At 39.8% G+C, this 21,762-nt stretch overlaps 2 protein-coding genes across 3 annotated transcripts; one reads left to right on the forward strand and one right to left on the reverse strand.

Annotated features, from left to right (window-relative positions):
• The first annotated feature begins 358 nt into the window (after positions 1-358).
• Positions 359-2,697, forward strand: LOC131240127 (probable fructokinase-4). Its single transcript, XM_058238189.1, has 4 exons — positions 359-843; positions 1,216-1,548; positions 1,992-2,108; positions 2,421-2,697. Exons 1-4 carry the CDS (start codon positions 436-438, stop codon positions 2,547-2,549), a joined length of 987 nt encoding a protein of 328 aa, XP_058094172.1. The 5' UTR covers positions 359-435; the 3' UTR covers positions 2,550-2,697.
• A 1,526-nt stretch (positions 2,698-4,223) lies between these two features.
• Positions 4,224-21,699, reverse strand: LOC131240128 (uncharacterized). Of its 2 annotated transcripts, none has more exons than XM_058238190.1 (7): positions 21,510-21,699; positions 19,338-19,447; positions 7,544-7,693; positions 6,805-7,058; positions 5,562-5,672; positions 5,426-5,470; positions 4,224-4,532 (listed from the first exon to the last, which is right to left on the reverse strand). In XM_058238190.1, exons 1-7 carry the CDS (start codon positions 21,616-21,618, stop codon positions 4,370-4,372), a joined length of 942 nt encoding a protein of 313 aa, XP_058094173.1. In that variant the 5' UTR covers positions 21,619-21,699; the 3' UTR covers positions 4,224-4,369. The 2 variants fall into 2 exon arrangements, with proteins under 2 accessions (XP_058094173.1, XP_058094174.1); XM_058238191.1 differs by having other exon boundaries at positions 4,224-4,529; positions 21,510-21,691.
• Between the last annotated feature and the right edge of the window lie 63 nt (positions 21,700-21,762).

Here is a 21,762-nt window from a genome sequence, read left to right on the forward strand (position 1 = left end):
GGTACGCAATTCCCAAGTAACCTCTAAGCGACTGTGTATCATCCATCACACTGCCAGAGTATCAAATTTCTCCTCTGCAAGATTACACATCCACCTAACATTCCCGCGTAACACGTGCGATAATCCACGGGCGCCTTATTGATACTGGATAAAGCATGGACAATGTCAACCATCTGATTCTTCTCTAGTTAATTTCTGACCGTCGATGATTGGATGCTCAGGATCTCCGTAAAAGATGGGCCCCACATAATATCTTCTTCCTTCTTCATACACCCAACGCCAACCAAATACGACTGTCACCGTCTCTTCTCTCCACACTTCTATATAATCTCTCTCCCTCTCTCTCTCTCTCTCTCTCTCTCTCTCTCTCTCCTCCCTCTAGATAAGTTCTTCAAAGCTCTCTCTCTCTCTCTCTCTCTCTCTCTCTCTCTCTCAATGGCTTTCCGAAATGGAGATAGCTCGAATGGGCTGATCATAAGCTTTGGAGAAATGCTGATTGATTTCGTTCCAACGGTCTCTGGGGTCTCTCTAGCTGAGGCTCCAGGCTTCCTCAAGGCCCCAGGTGGTGCGCCTGCAAACGTGGCGATCGCCGTCGCTCGTCTTGGTGGCCAATCGGCCTTCGTCGGGAAGCTTGGCGACGATGAATTCGGCCACATGCTGGCCGGCATCTTGAAAGAAAACGGCGTCAACACCAACGGTATTCTCTTTGATGAAGGCGCCCGAACCGCACTCGCATTCGTGACCCTAAAAGCAGACGGCGATCGTGAGTTCATGTTCTACAGGAACCCGAGCGCCGATATGCTCTTGAAAGAATCCGAACTCAATCTCGAGCTTATTAGAACGGTTGGTAGATCCATCTCTCTAAAGTATAAATCAGAATTTCCATTCGAGATCCGGATTTGGTGGGCCCATAGTGCAAAAACCAGCAATTGAATTATCCTATAGATCAGATCAATAGATTTTTTGTTTCTCTGTGGAGATGGGTTATGGTCATTTTCTTAATTCCAATATCTATTGGGAGGCTGCAGATTAGACAGCTAGGATTGCCTGATTGTAGTTTTTCTACAGTGGGCCCTCTATAGTTGGACTTGATAGATGAACGGTCTCAATTATGCATTTTTGTACTCTTCAGTGCTGTTTGGCAATTTCCAGTCTGTTATTGAAATTACAAACATGATTTTTATGATTGGTTTTCCTCTAATGGATGAATTACAGGCTAAGATCTTCCATTTCGGATCGATAAGCTTGATTGCCGAGCCTTGCAGATCGGCCCATCTACGGGCGATGAAGGTGGCTAAAGACGCCGGCGCGCTGTTATCCTATGATCCAAATCTCAGGCTGCCATTGTGGCCATCGGCCGACGAGGCGCGGGAGCAGATCATGAGCATATGGGATCAGGCAGACATCATCAAGGTCAGCGACAATGAGCTTGAATTCCTGACGGGGCATGAAACACTCACCGACGATGTCGCCTTGTCGCTGTGGCATCCAGGGCTGAAGCTCTTGCTGGTCACATTCGGGGAGAAGGGTTGCAAATACTACACTAAGGTAAGCAGGCCAATTTTGAATCTTGATGACTCTCAAACGAAGGTTTTGACACCAACACCATCGATCTGATCGGCTCTACCACAGTGGATGAATCACAACCACACCCCCAAAAAAATCCATCAATTGGTTGCCTGAAAATAGACAGCTAACAAGAGAGCATACATCAATGGTCCACATTCAACTGAAAGATGTTGAGGTTGGACGGATAGGATCTTTAAATCTAAGAGATTTTCATGGGGACCACCACATTAACAGTTGGGATTACTGAACCATGGGCCCCACTGTACAAACTGAATACATAACAATACTCTGTATATCTGTGTTATAAAACCAACTAGAGTGATCTATCTATGAAGATCATTCATTGAAATAAACAAAGCTTCTACACTAATCAACCAATCTATAATTAATTTTCTTTGATTTCTTTCTTTTTGAAAATGTAGAATTTCCGAGGAGCCGTCGACGCATTCAGTGTAAAAACAGTCGATACAACTGGGGCCGGCGATGCATTTATCGGCGCCATGTTGTGCAAGCTTGTCCATGATCTATCTGTGATTGAAGTAAGCTTATCCTTCTCATAATCATGCTACTAATAAATTACTAACAAGGGGAATGGTTTTAGACCCAAGGTTTAAAATCTGTGTATTGTATTGCTCATCACCGATGCGGCCCTTATCGTCCTGTATTGGGCTGATACGGTTGTATCGTTCATGGATGATACTGATACGTATTGGGCAATATCTACCAGTTTCTGAGAATGCTTTAAATCTTGTTTAGACCCTATGGTTTATTATTATTATTATTATTATATAAGAATGCAATCTTATTTCGACTGTTTTTTAAAATTATTTTATGTAAATGATGATTTGCAGGGGGAGGGAAGTTTAAGGGAAATGTTGAAATTTGCAAATGCTTGTGGAGCTATTACAACTACCAAGAAAGGAGCAATCCCTGCTTTGCCAACTGAAGCAGACGCCCTCAAGCTTATAAAAGGGGCATAAGAAAGCTTTTGTTGTTTTTTGTTCTCCCTTTTTTCATGTGTTTTGGTAAAAGGTGTTTGGATTTTGATTGAAATTCAAGATGCCCGTGACACAATTTTCTTTTGGTTTTTCTTTTGATACAATAAAAGAATTTGTGTGAATTAATCAATTCCTTATTAGTATATGAATTCCTATCATGTTGGCAATGGCACTTGTATTAAAAAAAATGAAAGGAAGGAAAATGCGTGAGGTGGGTGGGATTTTGACATCATTATGGTGTGTTTGTGAATCTCAAGGTAACCTTTTTAAATATTTTATTTTTTCTGTTTTGATGGCGTGAAAGAGGGGTCTGACGAGGTTCGTTGGTCTTTCACATGAAGGTAAAGAAAGTAAACTTTCTGACGTGGTCAATCAAATATCAAATGAAAGAGAGAGAGGGACCACCATCAAATAATAATATCAAGAGAGAGAGAGAGAGAGGCTAAAAGGGATCACCACCATCAAATAATATCATTGAGTTGAGAGAGAGAGAGAGAGAGAGAGAGAGAGAGAGAGAGAGAGAGAGAGGCTAAAATAGGGACCACCACCATCAAATAATATCATTGAGAGAGAGAGAGAGAGAGAGAGAGAGAGAGGCTATAATAGGGACCACCACCATCAAATAATATCATTGAGTTGAGGGATCACCAATCAAATGAGAGAGAGAGAGAGAGAGAGAGAGAGAGAGAGAGAGAGAGATTTTGTTTTAGTCCAGAGCCATTGTCACTCTCTGCTAACAGTGTATTCTGAGTAGCTATTGTGCGTGGACTGCTGCGCAGATCATGCAATCTTACTGACATTTTACCTACAACATTGAAGCGTTGGATGATTGACACATATGATACAATATGCATTTCGAATGATATGAAGCACTGGAATAAGATGGCCCACAAAGGCCAAGCTCAATTGGATAATGCTCCCCGTCACAGACCGGGAGATTGCAAACTCCATCTCACCTTAACTACCCAAAAAGGCCTTAAAGAAAATTGAATTACTGATAATATCTAAAATGACATTTAACTTTTTAGATTATTAATTTCATTTTCATATCCTAATCAAATGAATTCAACTTTTGAGCACATCGATTTTGTTTGGCAATGTATGACCTTAACCATTCGCAAATCCCCTTTTGGGTTTATTTCAATGGTGAGGCTAAGATTTAGTAGTGATTTTGTTGCCATGCGAGTAGTGTTGGGAAAACATGTATTGGTGGGCTCCTTGCTCTTCTTTTTTGATTTTTTCCTTAGCCAACTACATGAGCATCTGTTCTACTTTTATCTGATGGTGATACTTCTTTGTGCCTCAGCGTCTGTGTTCATTACCCGATTCAAGAGAACTCCATGATTTATGGCCTAACTAAAGTTTGAGCCCTTGATAGAGTGGAATGGAAGAAAAGGATTCATGTAGCCAACCCCAATTAGTTGGGATAAGGCTTCAATGATGATGATGCTCACCGACGCGTCTAGCAACTTCCCTTCATGTCTCTCCTCTGTTTGCTCACCGATTAGGGGCATGAATGTTGTCAACATGAGACTGCCGTGGCTGGTTCCAAAACCCAGGTAAAGGAAGGTTGATATCTGGTGGACTGCTGCAATAGTAAAACCTTTTCCAATCTAACCATTTAAAAGTGGACCCCAAATCATTGGGAGAAAGGCCGAGATGAAAATGATGATCAACAAAACCTTAAATAATTCTAAACAATAATCTCTCGAGTATAGATTCCCCCTTACGCAAGAAAACCATTACACATGTTTCTCTTATTGGTTGATCTGAGTGGGAGTAATGAATGGCTCTCACAATTACTACAGCACAATCGATTGTGGATAGCATTCGCTCACCTCCATTCTCAAATACCGCCACGACTTCTTGCATCTTTCGAACTTTGTCCACATGTGAGCGAGAAATGCCTTGGCCCACGGCTCTTTCTCCCCTCCCATGCTCAGATCATAAGGCACTGTGAAACTGCTTGATAATGATGAGAAGCAGGCAGATTAGATTATGAATGTGATGATTCACATGCACTTGAATATAAACACATACCCACATGATCTTCACCTTAAGCCATTGGAATACAAAAGGAAGAAATGCTTAGTTAGTCATGTACATTAGTGACTGCGTGCGGGCCAGCATTGAAAGGGTTGTTTGAATACACGTATCTCACGCAATGTACTGATGGATATTTACATAAAAAATACATGAATTGATTTACTGTGACAGTGACATGTGAAGGGACAATACAAACCATACACCCAATTGTCCGTGCTACATTCAAACATATTAAGAAAACAATACATACATTCAGAATAGGAGTTCTGCTAATCCAAAGATGTAATTTAAAGTGCCCACACACCCTTTGATTGGTTTCAGTGGAATAAGCAGAAAAAAGGCGCCATAAATGGATATGTAGGTCCCACTGCCTATGCCAACCAATCAAAGGGCTTGTGGACACCATTTTCCTATGTCCATGTGAGGTCAGCAGTGCCCTCATAATACATGCAATTGTGTACATAATTATCCAGGTAGCCTCCACAACTTGGCCATTTGAAAACAAAAGGAGAAAAGGCTAAGGCTTGTTTGGATGAGAGCCCACAAACATCTTTTTCTTGGAGAACACGTGGGGCCCACAGGCGCCATGTCATACTTTCCCTTTGTTGTTTTTCAGGGCAGTTCCTTTGATCTGGGATGGTAGGAACACAGATATTATGCGAAGCTCCCTGCCAAATCCTTGGGCCCCACGTGTTTCCCAAGAAAAATCTTTTTTGGTCCTCATCCAACAAAGCACGAAGGTATACAGTCAAGGCAAAAGTGGAAAATACTTCGAGTATGAAAGAGTAACAAACACAAAATAGAAAACCCACCTCATTAGTTCTTCCTGACAAGGCCCTTTACCAGATGTTCCATTTCTGCAAGAATACGATTATTGCCTTTTCATTGCCTTCCTTAATGAACAGAAAACAGATAAGAAGCTTCTGCGGTGAGTACCAAGAATCAAACCTGCCAACTAAAATCTTGAAGAGATGAAGAGATTTGGTGGACAGATTATAGATAGCATCAGCCATGTGCTCTTTGCCAGATAAATAGACTACTGGGTAGCCAAGAAGCCATCTGCAGCGAAAGATACGAGAATGCAACAGTGATTTTACACAAAAATACACAAAATAATAAATAAAATCAGAGCTTTGCTAAGTGCGCTAAGTGCACACAGTGTGCAATAAAGGTCTACACACCACAAATGTTCCAGCATGCCACATACATGCAAGATCTAATCCATCCATCAGGTTGGTCCAACCTTCTACATGTTTATCCAAAAATAAAATATGGTCCAATCAGAATGTGGACCCCGATATTGGAAACAGATGGATGGGTTAGAAAACATCAGCCAAAATTTTCAGAGCCATGCCTTTATTTTGCAAACTGTGGCCCACCTGACCAGTGGATCAACCTGATTCTTGGGGTAGGGCATCAATATAGTGGCGTTGTTCTGATGGATGGATTCGACTCAGACCCATCATGCCATGCTAGCACATGTGTGGTGTGGGCATGAGCTTTGTTGCACACACGTGTGGGCTTAGCATTTGGAAAAGCTAGAAAAAATCAATACAAAAGCGCATAAACTGGAATACACAAAGGTATAGAAAGCATGTGTTTGAGTATACATCTCATCACAAACGTGTGAAGACGAAACACGCATGTACACAAATCATCATCATCATCATAGACTTGTCCCGGCTATTTGGGGTCAGCCTTGCACAAATAAAATTGAATATTTTAAAAGATTCTTCTTTTCCACATTTGTCCTCATTAATTAGGTCCAGCAACCTGCTGGCTTCTGGGCTTCTGGGCCCAACCATCATGGGATCAGGTCGGGTTTGAAATTTAGGCCCATCCAGGACATGGATTTCATGCACAATTAACGGAATGACGAGCAGAATGGGTTTTTGACAGCCAAGATTTGTCGACGTTTTCTAATAAGGCCCGGTCTAAACCTGAGTTCAGGTCCTTTAATGATAGATATGGGTCTGATCACCTGGGTCTGATTTCAGTCCCAATTAACTAATGGACTGACAGCAGCCAGCCTAATCCAATCCATTGCTGCCCCCATCATTAATAATTTGTGAATCTCATTAATTTTCATCTTTTACCTGTATACGGTGTTCCATTGACACTAATGCGATATAGAGCTTGTGATTGTGTGTGTCTCCATTAATCATTCTGGGTGCCTCAAAATCAGAATTACCCGTTTAGGGTTGGCAGGGTAACTTCAGTGTCCTGCATGCAACTACTGAGATCGATAAGCTCGGAGGATTGAGAAGCAACAAGCTCATCAGCACCTGAGTGTTCTGCTGATTCCATCTTTAGCCCAGTCATAGGAGGAGGCACTTTTGGCGAGATATCCTTGTTCGTTTCATCAACAGAAAATACTGATGAAAAGAAATTCTGAATAGATCCAAGCTGTGATGCAACTAAGTTCTGTTCTGACTGCATCACCATCTGCAACATGAGAAGAGTATACACAATCATTAAAAAACGGGGCCAGTTTACAAACAGCCATAAGATTTTAAACAATAAGGGATTATAGTATCAGGAAGTGAAGTGATCCTGATGTGCCAAGTTTGTTCAAGTGGGATCCATGGTTAGGTGATCCAGATTGTTGATGTGATGGGTCCGATAGTGGATGGGAGATCCCCAGAAATATCAAAAACTAGAAAAATCTGAACCCTTCGATCAATTATCAACAGATAGACCGTTAAGTGAATCCTAAAAAGGCCAAATATTGGATGTCCAGGATCTTTCAGTCTGGAAGATCTTTGAATCCTACATCCACTGCGGTCCCTATGATTCCAATAGTCTAGATACAAACCATGGGCCACACCTGTACAGATGGTGCATCAGGACACCATACATGCGCTGATGCTTACGACCCCTATAATTCCTCCTCACTAGTACCAATGCTACCAATTTTAACAAGAGGTAACCTTTGGAGGATCTTGTTCGAGATCCACAAAAAGCATCTGTTGCTGCAAGCTAAGGCCTGATTGTACATGCTCAGCAAGTCCACTGACATGTATCAAATAAACCATATCTTGTATAATCATTATTCTCAAAGGCCACAAAATCGATGATTCCTGCAGACCAAGCAAACCCAGATGTTAGAAGAATGGTGACTCATAAAATCACCATCGTCACTCATTGCCTTGTCCCATCTATTGCAAGTCCTGTTTCCACAGCATATCCTGCTAGTTACACAGGTAAAACATCAGATGGAGTATGCAAGATATCAACAACAGATGGAGTTTGTAAGTCAAACATTGCTAGGATTCACACGTAACAAGAACAAGAGACTGGTAAATGCAAACATTGTGGAAACCCTGTCAAGCATCACCATCGCTTTTCAGAGCAATTCAGTGAATCTGCACGCACCAGTCCGGAATGCAGATGGACCTCTACCTGCAGTCACACATCGCAATCTTGCATGGCTGTGACGCCAATTGTGCAGATAGATTAGCCCAGTTAACTCATCAAGTGGATAGCATGTGTATTAAAACAAAGGAACATTTAGAAGTTTTTCCAAAGCTCCATATTCAATGACCACACATGGTCTGTGTGATGAGCAGGCACAGAGGGCCCACGAGATGAAGATTCAGATATCTCTCAAGAGCCAGGTTGGCATATATGACTGCATGTCATGGTTCTGAATGTCGGTATTGGCCCAATGGAAAAATGATAAGATACGGCATCGTGTATTGATATCAGGGCGGTACACGATGCCGTATCAGTCAGAAGTTTTTTTAAAGCAAAAAACTATGAAAAATATTAGGAAAATAGGGGAATGTTTTGACCATATATTCAATGGTATATTGGACCATTCTTTGACGAGAATGTTGTTTGTCGATTTGACTCGTTGAAGGTCAACTAAATTGGCCCTAATTGAACATAAATCAAGCATGATTTAGTGAACTAGCACCCATTACATAGAAATACAACAAAAAGAAGATGAAAATATAAAAAAGAAAGTGAAGGTTTACCCTTCTTTCCGATTTTTCCCATAATGGTCCACTTCACTTTGATTTGTCGAATCCCATCCAAATCATTTGTTTTGATCCCGAAATAAGTCTAGATCTATCATCTCATGCCAATACGGATACGATACAGCCGTATTGGCCAATACGATACTAATATTCATATCTATGTTGCATGTATGTGACCTGAGCAGAACTCCTTTGAATCTTATTAGTTGTTACATACTACAGTTTCATTCAATTGTAAGATTGTAATGAATCCAACAGGGTGTAGTTTTTGGACAAATGAAAGTTCTTATAGGGGTACCAAAAATCCAGAAATAGAAGCCGCCAACAGAGAAACTAGACATAGATCATAGAGACATGACCTACTTTCACAAAATGTCAGGTCAAACATCACCAAAAGACCTTACACAATGAACTAAAATTTTTAAGTGAAGCAGGAAGCAGAAAAACTATTAAGTCCTTTCAGCCGATTAACATGACGATAAATCACAACCGAATGGCTCCCCTAGATTTGCTTTGAAAACCAGAATATCTGGTTTCGATACCCAAACTGACAGTGTAACTGGTACCTTTGTGATAAAAATCAGAAGAGTTACAGAACCATTCATACCTGTAACCTCTGTGAACTAATATAAACCAGAATGACCCAGTTGGTGGTTTAAATTAAACTACATATTGTAATGGTTTGTACCAATGGTTGAACCAGCTGAGGACTAGTGTTTGAAATATCGGTATGGAGTTACGTATCGCATTCTTGGGATACAAATACGTATTGGCTATTGCATGGAATATATCGGTTGTATCGTCTAATGTATCGTTGTTGTTGGAAGCATGGGAAAACATTGGGAAATTAGTTGAATTTTTCAATGAAACTTTGATTGTTAAAAAAGACATAATACACACTCATAAATCAAAACATTATAAAAAGCAAGTACACATAATAGGTTTTATTTGCATGAGGTCCTAATCTATGCATTGTCTAACTGAATCAAGTATATTTAATGTCTATTCATATAATTAATAAATATAAGAAGACATGTGGAATCACAAGCAATACATTCAAAAGCAAAAGAAGAATCACTAGATTAGGTTACATAAATGTTTGATTTGATGTTTGGACACAAAGATTGCAAATGATTTGCGAGAAATTGGGAAATTTTGATTTTTTTTCAATTTTCCACCACTTGGCCCATCTCCTCCAAATCTCGAAATCGAAGCTCCCAATTCATGATTTTTCATGGAAAACATGAAAAATCATGGATTTGTAACAATTTGACACTAGTTTAACATGATTTATAAAAAATAAGAGGACCAAAATTTGAAAATACTCACCAGATCGAACATGTGGGATATATCGCACTACTTGTGCGTTTCGTATCGCACTGGTGGGATACAAGATATATCGTGGGATATATCGGCCAATATCGTCGATATTTAAAACATTGCTTAGGACCATTCCACCTACTTCACCAGTTTGGCCAGCAGTCTGGTTTTCAGAACATTGGCAGAAGCCCTTGATGCAACAGCCTAAATAAGGCTGCTTTTTAATGTCATGATGCACCAGCCTAAATAAGGCTGCTTTTTAATGTCATTGTTGCTCCCATTCATGAAAGTTTTGATAAACCAAAAACTGGACTTTTCAGATTCCTACACTTTCTGTTGCATCAGGGAACTCATCGATCATGTGTATATATGTAGGGTCTCTAGAGGTCGACCCCACATGTTGGCCAAGTGATCCAAAAGGCCTTGAATGACCAAATCATTACTCCCAAAGGCCATAAAATGGATGATTCCTGTTGACCAAACACCCAGATTGTTGGAAGAATCGAGACCCATAAAATTGTCATCATAATAGTTCATTGCCTCATCCCATCTGTTTAGGGTCAGCTTTACGAGCCTGCTTCTGCAACATGACATGCTCATTATGCATGTAAAACATCAAACAGAGTACAAAGAGATTAATTAAATAATAAAAACCTTGTGAACAAAATACCACAAGGATTCACATGCAACTAAGAACAAGATAGAAACGACAATAAATGCAAAGATTTTGGAAACCCTGTCAAGCATCACCATCTCTTTTAAGAGTGCTTCAGTGAGCCTACACGCACCAGTCCGGAAGCGAGATGGACCTCTACATGCAATAACACATTGCAATCTTGCACCACTGTGACATACAAGTTGAGCATCTGGTAAGGTCCATGGTGCAGATAAATTGACCCAGAAATTAGGCCAGTTAACTCATCCAGTGGACCAAATGTGCATTTAAAAAAAAAAAAAAAAAAAAAAGAAAAAAAAAAGGAGAGCTTGGAGATTTTTGCCAAATCTCCACGTTCAATGTCCATGTGTGGTCTGCCTGATGAGTGCAACCAGTAGAGCTGCAGTGTGGATTCAGGTCAACGTAAACCAGATTGATCCAACCCGAGCTTGGGTTGGGCTGTCAACCCCCTCTCCGAGTTTGGTTGGAAAATGCCAACCAATTTGAAATCAGGTTGAGGAAATTTGGGTCAGTTTGGGTTCAGGTTGAGGAAATTTGGGTCGGGTTAGTTTGGGTTAGGAATAATCACACGTATTTGGGTTGGGTTGGGCTTGGTCAAGTTGGTTGAGTATAGAGGAATTTAGGTTGGGTTCGGGTAGGGCACCTCAGGTAGGAATTCGGGTCAGGTCAGGTTGTGGGTTGGGTCCCCTCTTAAGGTCGGGTCAGGCTCAGGTTGACCCTCAACCCGACCCAACCCACCCGAGTTGCACCTCTAGCAGCCAGGTCATTAGCACAGTGGGCCCAACTGATCCATGATTCAATTATCTCATATATGTGCCAGGTTGACATGTCTGACTGCATGTAACAGCAGTGCATGTGGCTTTTGCAAAACACCTTTCACTTGTAATAATTCCAATAGAGTGTAGTTTCTGTACAAATGGAAATTTTTATATGGGTCCTAAGAAGCCAGAGGCAGAAGCCACCAACAGTGAAACTAGACACTAGAGTCATAGAGACATGATGTAAGTACTTTACACAACTGTCAGGTCAATGATCACCAAAAGGCCTTGCACAATGAAATGAGATTTGAGTCATGCAGGAAGCAGAATGACTTCAAGTTCATTCAGTGGCCATCATGACAATAAATCAGAGTCCAAACAACTCTAGATACCAGTGCTCTGAAAATCGGAATAGCCAGCTCAATACCCGAACTGAACATGTTACTAGTACACTTTGGGCAAAAACCAGAAGAGTTACAGACTGTTGAACTAATACACCAGTAATTGTTTGTTTAAATTAAACTATGCACTGCCATGGTTGAACAAATGGTCGAACCAGTTGAGACCATACCACCTACTTCACCAGTTTGGCCACCGGTCCGGTTCCCAGAATATTGCTAGAAGCGCTCAATGCAACAGGAAAATAAGACCACTTTTTAATGAAATTGTCGCTCCCACTCATGGCAATTTTGATAAACCAACCACGAAAAATTTCGTATTCCTATAATTTCTGATGCATCCAGGAAGTAATCTGTCATGTGTGTACATGTCGGGTCCAGAAGTTGACCCCACATGCTGGTCAAGTGTTCCAAAAGGCCTTGAGTCATGACTGACCAGTAGGACCCACTATTGGGAATTTCGAAAAACAGCAGAATTTAAAGTTTTCAAAAATCCAAATTTATTTGTTTTAGCCTTAAGGATCCCCATTTAGAGATTACCAAGTTTCTAAAAGAGAAATTATAAATCCTATAGCTACAATTAACTTGATCAATGCCCGCCAAGAAATTGTTGATTTGCCAATGCTGATCCTTCAATTAGAACGTCTCCCTGATGTATCCCAGATGATGGAGAAGATGAGAGCCAACACGCCAACCCACAAAGCAAGGTGGAGGTACGCATGCAAAGCCATCTAGGCGTGGACGCTGACACATGTGGACGTGTGGATGGAGGAAGGAGGAAGAGAGCTCTCTCTACTTGTTCTCTCTGTTTTTCTCTCTACAAGTGATGCCCAAGGGGGACTAGGGACATCTAAGGCTCTCTCACCCTCTAATCCCTCTTGGATAGTATCTATTTAATGCAAAGGTTCAATCATTTCCACAAAGACATGGGACAACTGAAATGAGGGAACTAATGATTAGGGTCCAATGACTTGCAAAGAGGGGGAGAGCAAGACCTAACAGGACTTGAATCGAGGAGGTGAGAGAGGATATGAAAGACTTGTTCACTTACCAAGGACGGGGCCAAGATAGAAATGACTAGCAAAACAAGATTTGTAAAGCTAATCCAGATAGTGAGGACTAGGCTTTTGATGATGATAAGTGAAAATTTTACTATCCTGTAAATTTTAATTCGCAGATTCGTAAGTACATAAACTGTACCCAAATATCTAGATATACATAAGAAATAGATACCGCACATAAATTCTGCTAAAATACGAATATAAAGCAAAAACTAAGGTTCATTATTGATAATCATGTCAATGTGTCTGGAAAATGTAGCCTTAGTAGGTAGCTGGTTCCACGGTTTTTTCTTTGAAACTTTGTGCTGGGATTTAAGATCTCTTGTAAGTTTGCTACTAGATAAAGAAAGCGAAAATTACAACAATCAAAACCCCTTTGAAATTATTAAAGTATATTGGGTCAACCTCTCATATTAGGATTTTTCCTTATTTGTTAAGATGTGTATCTGTTGAGAATTGAGATCTCTCAAAATCTCCAATCTCTTATTATATTCCAGTTATTGTTAGAGAAAATAAGCAAGTTACTGTTTACACAATGTAGTCTCTTGTGGTTTAACATAGAATTAGAGCTAAGGTTTTCCAAAACTTAGCTCTCTCTCTCTCTCTCTCTCTCTCTCTCTCTCTCTCCTTTTAGTCTCGGCATTTGCCGCACATAAGAGTTGTTATTGTTGCCATTATCATTGTTAGCAAAGATAACAATCGTTGTCTCTAGCCATTAGCCCTTCACCACCCTCTTCAGTTCTTAACCCCTCTAACTTCACCCCCATCACCATTGAAACCCATCACCATCTTCATCTTCCTGGAAACCCATCTGGAATCCATCACTGTCGTTTCCATCCTCGTCAGTTTCCATCAGAAAACCAACACTGTTTTTGCCGCACATCAGCATCCTCTTCTCTAACCGCAAAGATGGCCACTGTAGTAATAGCTGTCTACCACCAACGTATAGTTCACCCCATCTCACCATTAACATGGTTGTTCACCTCTATTTAGATCTTGTTAAACCCACGATTCGCTGCCATTGCATCAGAGACTTGACACCCTTCTTAGATCCGACCATGAATGTTGCTACTCCATTGCAACTGTTAAACCACAAAGATTACATTGTGAAAACTCTTAACTTGTATTATTTCTATAATAACAACTGAATATATAAAGGAAATGAGAGATCTGTAAGGGATTTAGAGGGATCCTCACAGATATGCATCTAAACAAATATGAAAATATCTCTAATCTAATTAGATATCCTAACTTACTCTAATATACTCTAACATTTCCCCTCAAACTCAATGTGTTCTTAAAAGAGTGACTTGAACTTAAAAGGTATGATGAACATTTATTCAAACACAAAAGAAAACTACAATTGTAGTATGAGGTGAGCATAAGATAACGAAACGATACGTGACGATGAAATGACAAGCGAGTAGGCACCTTTGATGACTTTTGAGATGTAAACCAATAGCACTTCAAATGAATAACGAATGGTCTAGCAACATTTTCAGTGGCCGGGATTTCAACCATTTGCTCTTCTGGTAAATACACACTTCCGATGGCTGGGAGTTCAATCATTGCTCTTCTGGTGGCTCTAGATGTTCCGATAGCCAAAAAAAAAAAGTCTCTTCATAACGACGACAGATAACGAGGTCTAGTCTATATGCCCGACACAAATACAAGTCCAGTCCAACACGCCCAACACAAACAAAAAGAAGAAGAAAAGGAAACACATCTTGTTAAAATGCTCATTACAAGGAAGATACATCTTCGAAGGTATTCGAAGGATGAAGGATGATGGTGTGATGGATGTGAGCGGATCAAAGGCCCCAGATCGGGAGCTTTGATACCATAAACCAGAAAGACTACATTGTGGAAAATCTTAACTTGTATTATCTCTCTAATAACAACTAAATATATAAAGGAGATGAGAAATAAGGGATCTGGAGAGATCCTCACACATATGCATCTAAACAAATATGAAAATATCCTTAATCTAATTAGATACCTAATTTACTCTAATATACTCTAACAACCACCAAACCAAAAACCCCAACCTCAATCCAAAATCACCATTATCGTCCTTATCAATGCCGAAAATCACCACTGCAAGAAGATATAGCCCATTCTGCAGCAGCATCTTCTCCGATCTGCCACATTGGCCGAATTTGTTGTCCTAACACAACTGGCATCTTCGTTCTCACCAGCCAAGAAGCCCGTCTCCATGATGGCCCCTCCCCTCCATCTTTCATACACCGCTTTCAGACTCTCCACTCTCCTCTGTCTTCTACTACACTTAAATCACTATCAAGATCCCCATAAAAAGCTTCCTCACGTGGTGGGACTTCATGTGGATCAACTTTGGATCCATTGACATCGGGCATCTAGCGCTAGCCGGAATCCTCTCGTGCCTTTGTCATCTCTGTCTCCACTTGTAGTGCCGTCGAATCTCATGTAAACCTCTGATGCTCACCTGCTCCAACCCCATAGTCTGTTGTGGTGAGAGATAGGACATCCAAAAGTATGCGGTGCTCTGCACGTACATTGAATTAAGTGTACCTTTAGAGTGATGTTAACACCTTCACCACATATGGATCTTAACTAGACTATTTTTATTTTTTTTACTGAACTAGCTATGATGTCATGCCTTTTGATTAGATTTGTTATCCAATGTGCCTAGATATTTGGTACATCGTGCACTATCTTTGCCACCATCATTTTTTCTGTTCATTCTATCTTCCCGGTACCAGGCCTTTTGACAAGATGTGTTTTTCGTTTGTGCTAGGTGTTTTGGACCGGACTTATTATTTTGCTAAGTGTTTGGACTGAAGTTATTTTCTTTGTTGTTAGAACATATAGAGCCACTAGAAGAGCAATGGTTGAAATCCCAACCATTGGAAGTATATATCCACTAGAAGAACAATAAGTAAAAACTCAAGCCACCGAAAGTGCCACTAGATCATTCGCTAGTCATTAAAGTGTTATTAGTTTACATCTTAAAAATCATCAAAAGTGCCTACTCGCCTTATGCCACTCGCCATCTCATCGTCTCATGCTAGTCATCATCTCATCGCTTGTGGCACTCATCGTCTCATGCTAGTCATCATCTCATCGCTTGTGGCACTCATCGTCCCATCGCCTTATGCTCGTCTTATGCTACAGTTGTATTGTTCTTTTATTTTTGAATACATGTTCATCATACCTTTCTAAATCAAGTTACTCGTTTCAGAGCACATAAAGTTTGAGGGGGCATTTTAGAGAATATTAGGGTAATTTTCTATATTATGATTTTTTTTTCCTTATTTGTTAAGATATGTATCTATTGAGATCTCTCCAAATCTGTCAACTCTCTCCCATATCTTCTATATATTCAAGTAATTATTGGAGAAATAAGTTATAGTTTATACAATGTAGTCTCTTGAGGTTAAAAAAAAATAAACTAGAAAAGCACTTCGATCGATTTCTGGATTAAAAGTGTTCTCATATCTTGATTACAAAATAAAAATAAAAAGCAAAGATGAGATGGTTGGGTAGAGACATGCTTGAGTTTTGGTTGCCCAATGATTGAAGATTTAATCCGATAGCGTGACACCATACTTAATGATCCCATTTTTTGTAGTTACAACTGTTGGGGAAAATGGCCCCTGAAACTGGTTACATTGCTAAGGCCTCATCACCTAGCCTGCAGCCAAACGGAGTTGGTTGCCCATACTGGTTTGGTTGCACGGAGTCTCTCTCTCTCTCTCAATGGTAACTCAAGATTTTAATGAAAAGCGAGACAAAACGAAATTAAAAATGAGAACAAAGGAGGTCTTGAATCGTAACTCAAGATATTAATAAAAAGAGAGAACAAAATTAAAAATGAGGGCAAGGGAGGTTAAGGGATGATGAGATATTTTCCTGTAGCTTATGTTTTGGTTATAGTACAGAGTCCCCAAAAGGCCATATATGGTTTTGTACACATCATGGATTAAGTTAACGTGAATTTATATTTAGAATGTAGATATTTCTACTTTCATTTATGAAATAACATGCATATAATATGATAGTATGCATGGGGGATCTATTATAATAACATTTGTCACTTCATATATAGATACCAAAATCATTCCTGGGACTTGTGATTGCACCGAAATCATTGTCGGGACCTATAATTGCACCGTAATTGTTCCCTAGACCTGTAATTGCATAGTAATCATTCCGGGACTTCGAATCGGACTGTAATCATTCCCAGGACCCGTAATCACTAAATTCATTTGTAATGTATGATAGATTACAATGTAAATTCATGTGTAATGTATGAACTGGTGAATCCCGTATGCTCTTACCCTTAGCGTACCACATATCAGGGGAAGTAGTGTAGCATGTACCATGAACCAGAGTGACCCATGATCCAAGTAACCTTGGTGCAAAGTTCAAAGTGATTGATCAAGATTCCAAAGCTTCAGCTTTGGTAAGCTTGATGGAGGATGGCCTAAGGCAAACTTAACCCCTTGATTGTCCCAAATGATTGGTTGTAAGATCTCAACTACCAACATATGCAGTTGCTCTCGAATTTGTTGAATGGGTTGCTCTTTGTGACTTTTTCACTGTTGACATAGCCTAACAAGAAAACTAGCAAGTTGCCGCAAACTTTTTCCTAGGCGTGATTGGCAAGCTCATTCTCTACATAGCATATTGGAGACATTAGCTCATTACAATCATGCCACATCGAAATTTTTGCATGTGCTAGTCATAAACAATGCCAGTCTTGACTACACTATGGGCTCCTTAACCATAACCATTGTTGCCAATTAGATCTCATGTGATGTTTATCCCCCTAGTCACCTCTCTCACGCACATCCCTTGAAGAAAATGCAGTCTACTTTTGTAAGGAATTCTAATTCTGGTGATCAATTGGAGCAATTTCATCTTGGCCATTGTCGAAGGAACCCACAGGGGATGTTTCCTTTGACCTCCCCTATCCCTCTATCATGACCCTACAATCTCATGATGATAAGATAGGAACAGATCTTTGCAAAGGCCAGACATGCCAATTTGGCACATTTGTGAGACATTTGAAGCATAGTTTGAGAAACCGAAAAGTCAACTGGAAAATCTGTTAACTGGACTAAAAAACTTGGTGAAAAACTTAGAAATTCAAATCTATAAACTCGGCCATCGTCATCATCTAAGCCTCATCCCAACTACTTGGGGTCGGCTACATGAATTATGTTCCACCATTCCACTCAATCAAGGGCCATAACTTCAATTAGACCATAGATCATCAGGGCTTTCTTACTAACTCCACCCATGTCCTTTTGGGTCTTCCCCTTGCCTTTTTAGAGCCTTCAACTTGCACCAACTCGCTCCTTCTAATCGACACAGTTCTTGGTCTCTGTTGCACAAATTTATAAACTTGGTATTTATTAATTACTTTAAATGTAAAAGTATATCATTAAATATATAAAGTAATATGAAAATAAAAGATAGTTTTTTATAAATAAATAAAAACTAGAAGGCTAGAAAATGTAGGAAAATCACTTATCGTCTTGAAAGAATCCAAGAATTTATTTATTTTTATCATCAACTAAAAAGGAAAACCCTGAAAATTGGATAGAACTCAAAGACAACTTGATCCAAAGTCAATGGAAACAAGTATCTAATTGTGTCAACTCAAAATCCAATCACGTTGAGTCAATAGGTCAAGTTTCAAGTCATATCACCGATTTGTTAAATAGAGATCTAAATAGTGCATCAAGCAGACCCTGACATGTACATAACCTAACCCAAAACAAAATTGTGAGCCCATTAAGCAAGTCATACATGAGTGAAAACATTGATTTTTTTTTTAATTTTTATTTTTATTTTTATTTTTATTTTTGCCATTGGTCCAAATTCAACGTACGCATGTGGTCACCTAATGCGTGGAGAGACCTAATTTTTGGGCCAATCATTTGCATAGTGGAGCCTGCCTAATGCCCTTCTTAGATGTCTCTCACCCCTACCAAGTTAGCATGTGTGGCCATTTGTGGAGGCTCATGGGCCCAAGAAACAGCTTGTTAATGTCCTCTAACACCATTGGCTATTCCCTCTACAGTAAAAGATGGTAAATGTTGACAATGGAGAGGGGTAGCTAAGGAAAAAGGGCTTGTGGCGCTCACGCTCTACCAGGCTTTTCAGCTAAGGTACAGTTACCAGAAACTCTTGACTTTAGGGCCCTAGAAACTTCCTTATTCCCACCAGGATGAATGGGCCAACCCAATAGCTGGAGCAAGGAAGGCGGCCTATTCCAACCCAACTAAACTACATTAGATTCTTACAATCACGGGATCGTGCATGAGAAGCAAGAGGATCACAGAAAAAGAATGCTTTATAATCTTAATGTAATTCCTAAATTTCCATATTGCTCCTTGAGAATAAAACTAGATACGTGGCTGGAAACTAAGAATGAGGAATGACATCCAATGGACAAGCTGCAAGAAGATCAGTAGCAACTTTTCAAGTTGATTTCACATGCTCCACCAAATAATTCACAGAGCTAATATCAAGTTTGACCTTGTGACAAAGATGGAGCAATAAGCACAGCTGTTCCTGCAGCTCGGGCATCTTTCCGCCATAATCCACCATTACAACCGGCCTCATTCCTGTACACAATGCTAAGATATCTGCCAAAGAGAATGTCACATAGTCAAGCATTTTGATACACCAGAAAAGACGAAAACAAAGAGGACAGAAAGACATAGGAGCCTTGTTTGGGGTGATAAAGGTTGAGAAAGTGTTTTAAATCACACAGGAAACATGCAAGCACCAACAAAAAACTAACATGAAAAACAATTTTTGGAAACCAGTTTTGCAGGAGGTAACCTGATGGACAATATCTTGTGTGTTTCGTTATCTTCTTAGGGCCTATGTCTCCCATACTATTTGGTGTACAAATGCTTCTTGTGCTAAACAGGCCCAAAGTAAGTGTCTCATTGTTTGACTCTCATAAAATAAATCCATAGAAAAGGCGCGTGTTTGGATGTTCTAAATTTGCATTGAACAGGATGGCCATAAAACCAAATAGTCATTATGCTATTCTTCTATTTGAATTAGTGAGCTCAATTACCATTCGGAGCTGGTTTGACAGATTTTCTCCATTCTGCATTGGGGTTTCCACAACTTTCATTTGAAGTGTCACTTTCAAGCTAAAATGGGTGTCATCCAAAAATGGTGTCATTGCTGTTTGTGCCCCTTTCCAAGGGGTACCTTGTTTTCCCATCAGAGTATTGATCTTAACATGTAGAGAAATTTTATAATTCAGTAAACTTCTTAGAATTTCTATGAAGTGTCATCCTCACTCCCCCACTATACACAGTGCAAACATCCAAGGTGATTAGGATGGTTGACAGAGTGGGCAAAAAATGGATAGACCATATGCCAAAGGGGATTGATTGGGCAAAATTTCCCAGCAAATGTCAACCATGGCTCCTTCATTAAGTAAACCATCCCCTTTTAAGGCCACTTGCCACATGACTATAACCCAATCACCTCACTTTCTGATCAATGGGCCACCCATATGATGGCCCACCACCAAGCCAACCACCCTAACCACTATACACAAGTGCCACATGTATATTAACTTTATTCCTACTAAAAGCAATCATTGACTTTTGAAGGTTAACCTGTGATATTGATATTAACTCTGATGACCAAGTTGGGTTTTTGAGGAAAGAGTTCTCTTTTAGAAAATCACTTTTAGGTAGCATTTCCAGATTTTGGTTGCATAGAAACTAATGCCCAGTTTCAGGGCCACTTAAAACTGAGTTCATCTCAATTTAGTTAATCGTAATTATGCATTAGAGATCATGGTTGTTAGTTATCATGATTATTTTTAATCCTTTTTTTTTTTTGAAGACACAGGGTGACCCCACCTCTTTTTTGAAGTGAGACTAATCCCTGCGGATACATGCAACATAAAATAAAAAAATATGATCTCTAATACATAATTACTATTAACTAAATGAGATGAACTTACTTTTTCGTGTACCCAGCTGGTCCAAAGGGCGTGTTTGGAGGCTCAATTCAACTGAATTAAATTCACTCAATTAATTACAATATAAAATAAGCAACATGAGGATGGTGCCACTTGTAATCCAAAACACCCCCAATTGCAATTCCATGTGTTTCAAGTTGGATTTGAAGCATCAGTAATTGCAATTTGGGGGATTAATCTTATTTTGGTAATTTACTCTCTATTAAATAGAATTCTCGTAATGTGGAGTTATTTCATACTCCGGCAGACATGATGCATGATATGTAGTCACTCATAAATTGTACACACAGCACACATTAACTCAAACGAGCCAACTAAATTGTGCAACCCACTATCACTAAGTCAGTGCCAAAATCAGATTGGTAAAACAATCCTAACCTTTGATTCATGGACACTTGTTCATTGAAATAGGAGCATTGGGTATTCTTCATTTTCAACCATGCAATAGTCAGATAATCAAATACACATAATGTTCAGTTCATGATACATCCGAACTAGGACCCATAATTTGAATTACTTGCATCCACGTATGCAATTTCTAAGTAACTTCCAAGTGCCTGTGTATCATCCACCACACTGCCGGAGTATCAAAGTTCATCTATATTGCAATTATTGAACTGAACATCCAAACGCAGCATCTACAAGAGTGAGAGAGAGAGAGAGAGAGAGAGAGAGAGAGAGAGAGAGAGGACCTGTTTGGAGGCGACGCTTTGATGAAGATCTGAGGCGCCATTTGATGCGAGAAATACAAGAATCCAAAACCCTCAGTACTTCCTCCTCTACTATTTCTTCACTCTCCATTTGCAAGAGATTGCAAAGGAGATGAAAAAAATCCCAATAGAGGAGATTTGCCGCATAAGCTCGTAAGATTGCACGGGAACGGATCCGATATGTTTCGTCGCATGGTTAGTTCTACACGTCCGATCTGCATGGGGCCCACCGTGA

This window comes from Magnolia sinica, chromosome 3 (assembly GCF_029962835.1).
Source record: "Magnolia sinica isolate HGM2019 chromosome 3, MsV1, whole genome shotgun sequence".
NCBI classification, from domain to species: Eukaryota; Viridiplantae; Streptophyta; class Magnoliopsida; order Magnoliales; family Magnoliaceae; genus Magnolia; species Magnolia sinica.

Coding starts and splice junctions, on each gene's coding strand:
- LOC131240127 (XM_058238189.1), top strand. CDS start 436: ATGGCTTTCCGAAATGGAGATAGCTCGAATGGGCTGATCATAAGCTTT. Junction 844..1,215: donor ATCTCGAGCTTATTAGAACG/GTTGGTAGATCC, acceptor GATGAATTACAG/GCTAAGATCTTCCATTTCGG. Junction 1,549..1,991: donor GTTGCAAATACTACACTAAG/GTAAGCAGGCCA, acceptor TTGAAAATGTAG/AATTTCCGAGGAGCCGTCGA.
- LOC131240128 (XM_058238190.1), bottom strand. CDS start 21,618: ATGGAGAGTGAAGAAATAGTAGAGGAGGAAGTACTGAGGGTTTTGGAT. Junction 19,448..21,509: donor AAAGCGTCGCCTCCAAACAG/GTCCTCTCTCTC, acceptor TCTCTTTGGCAG/ATATCTTAGCATTGTGTACA. Junction 5,673..6,804: donor ACCCTGCCAACCCTAAACGG/GTAATTCTGATT, acceptor CTTTCGCTGCAG/ATGGCTTCTTGGCTACCCAG.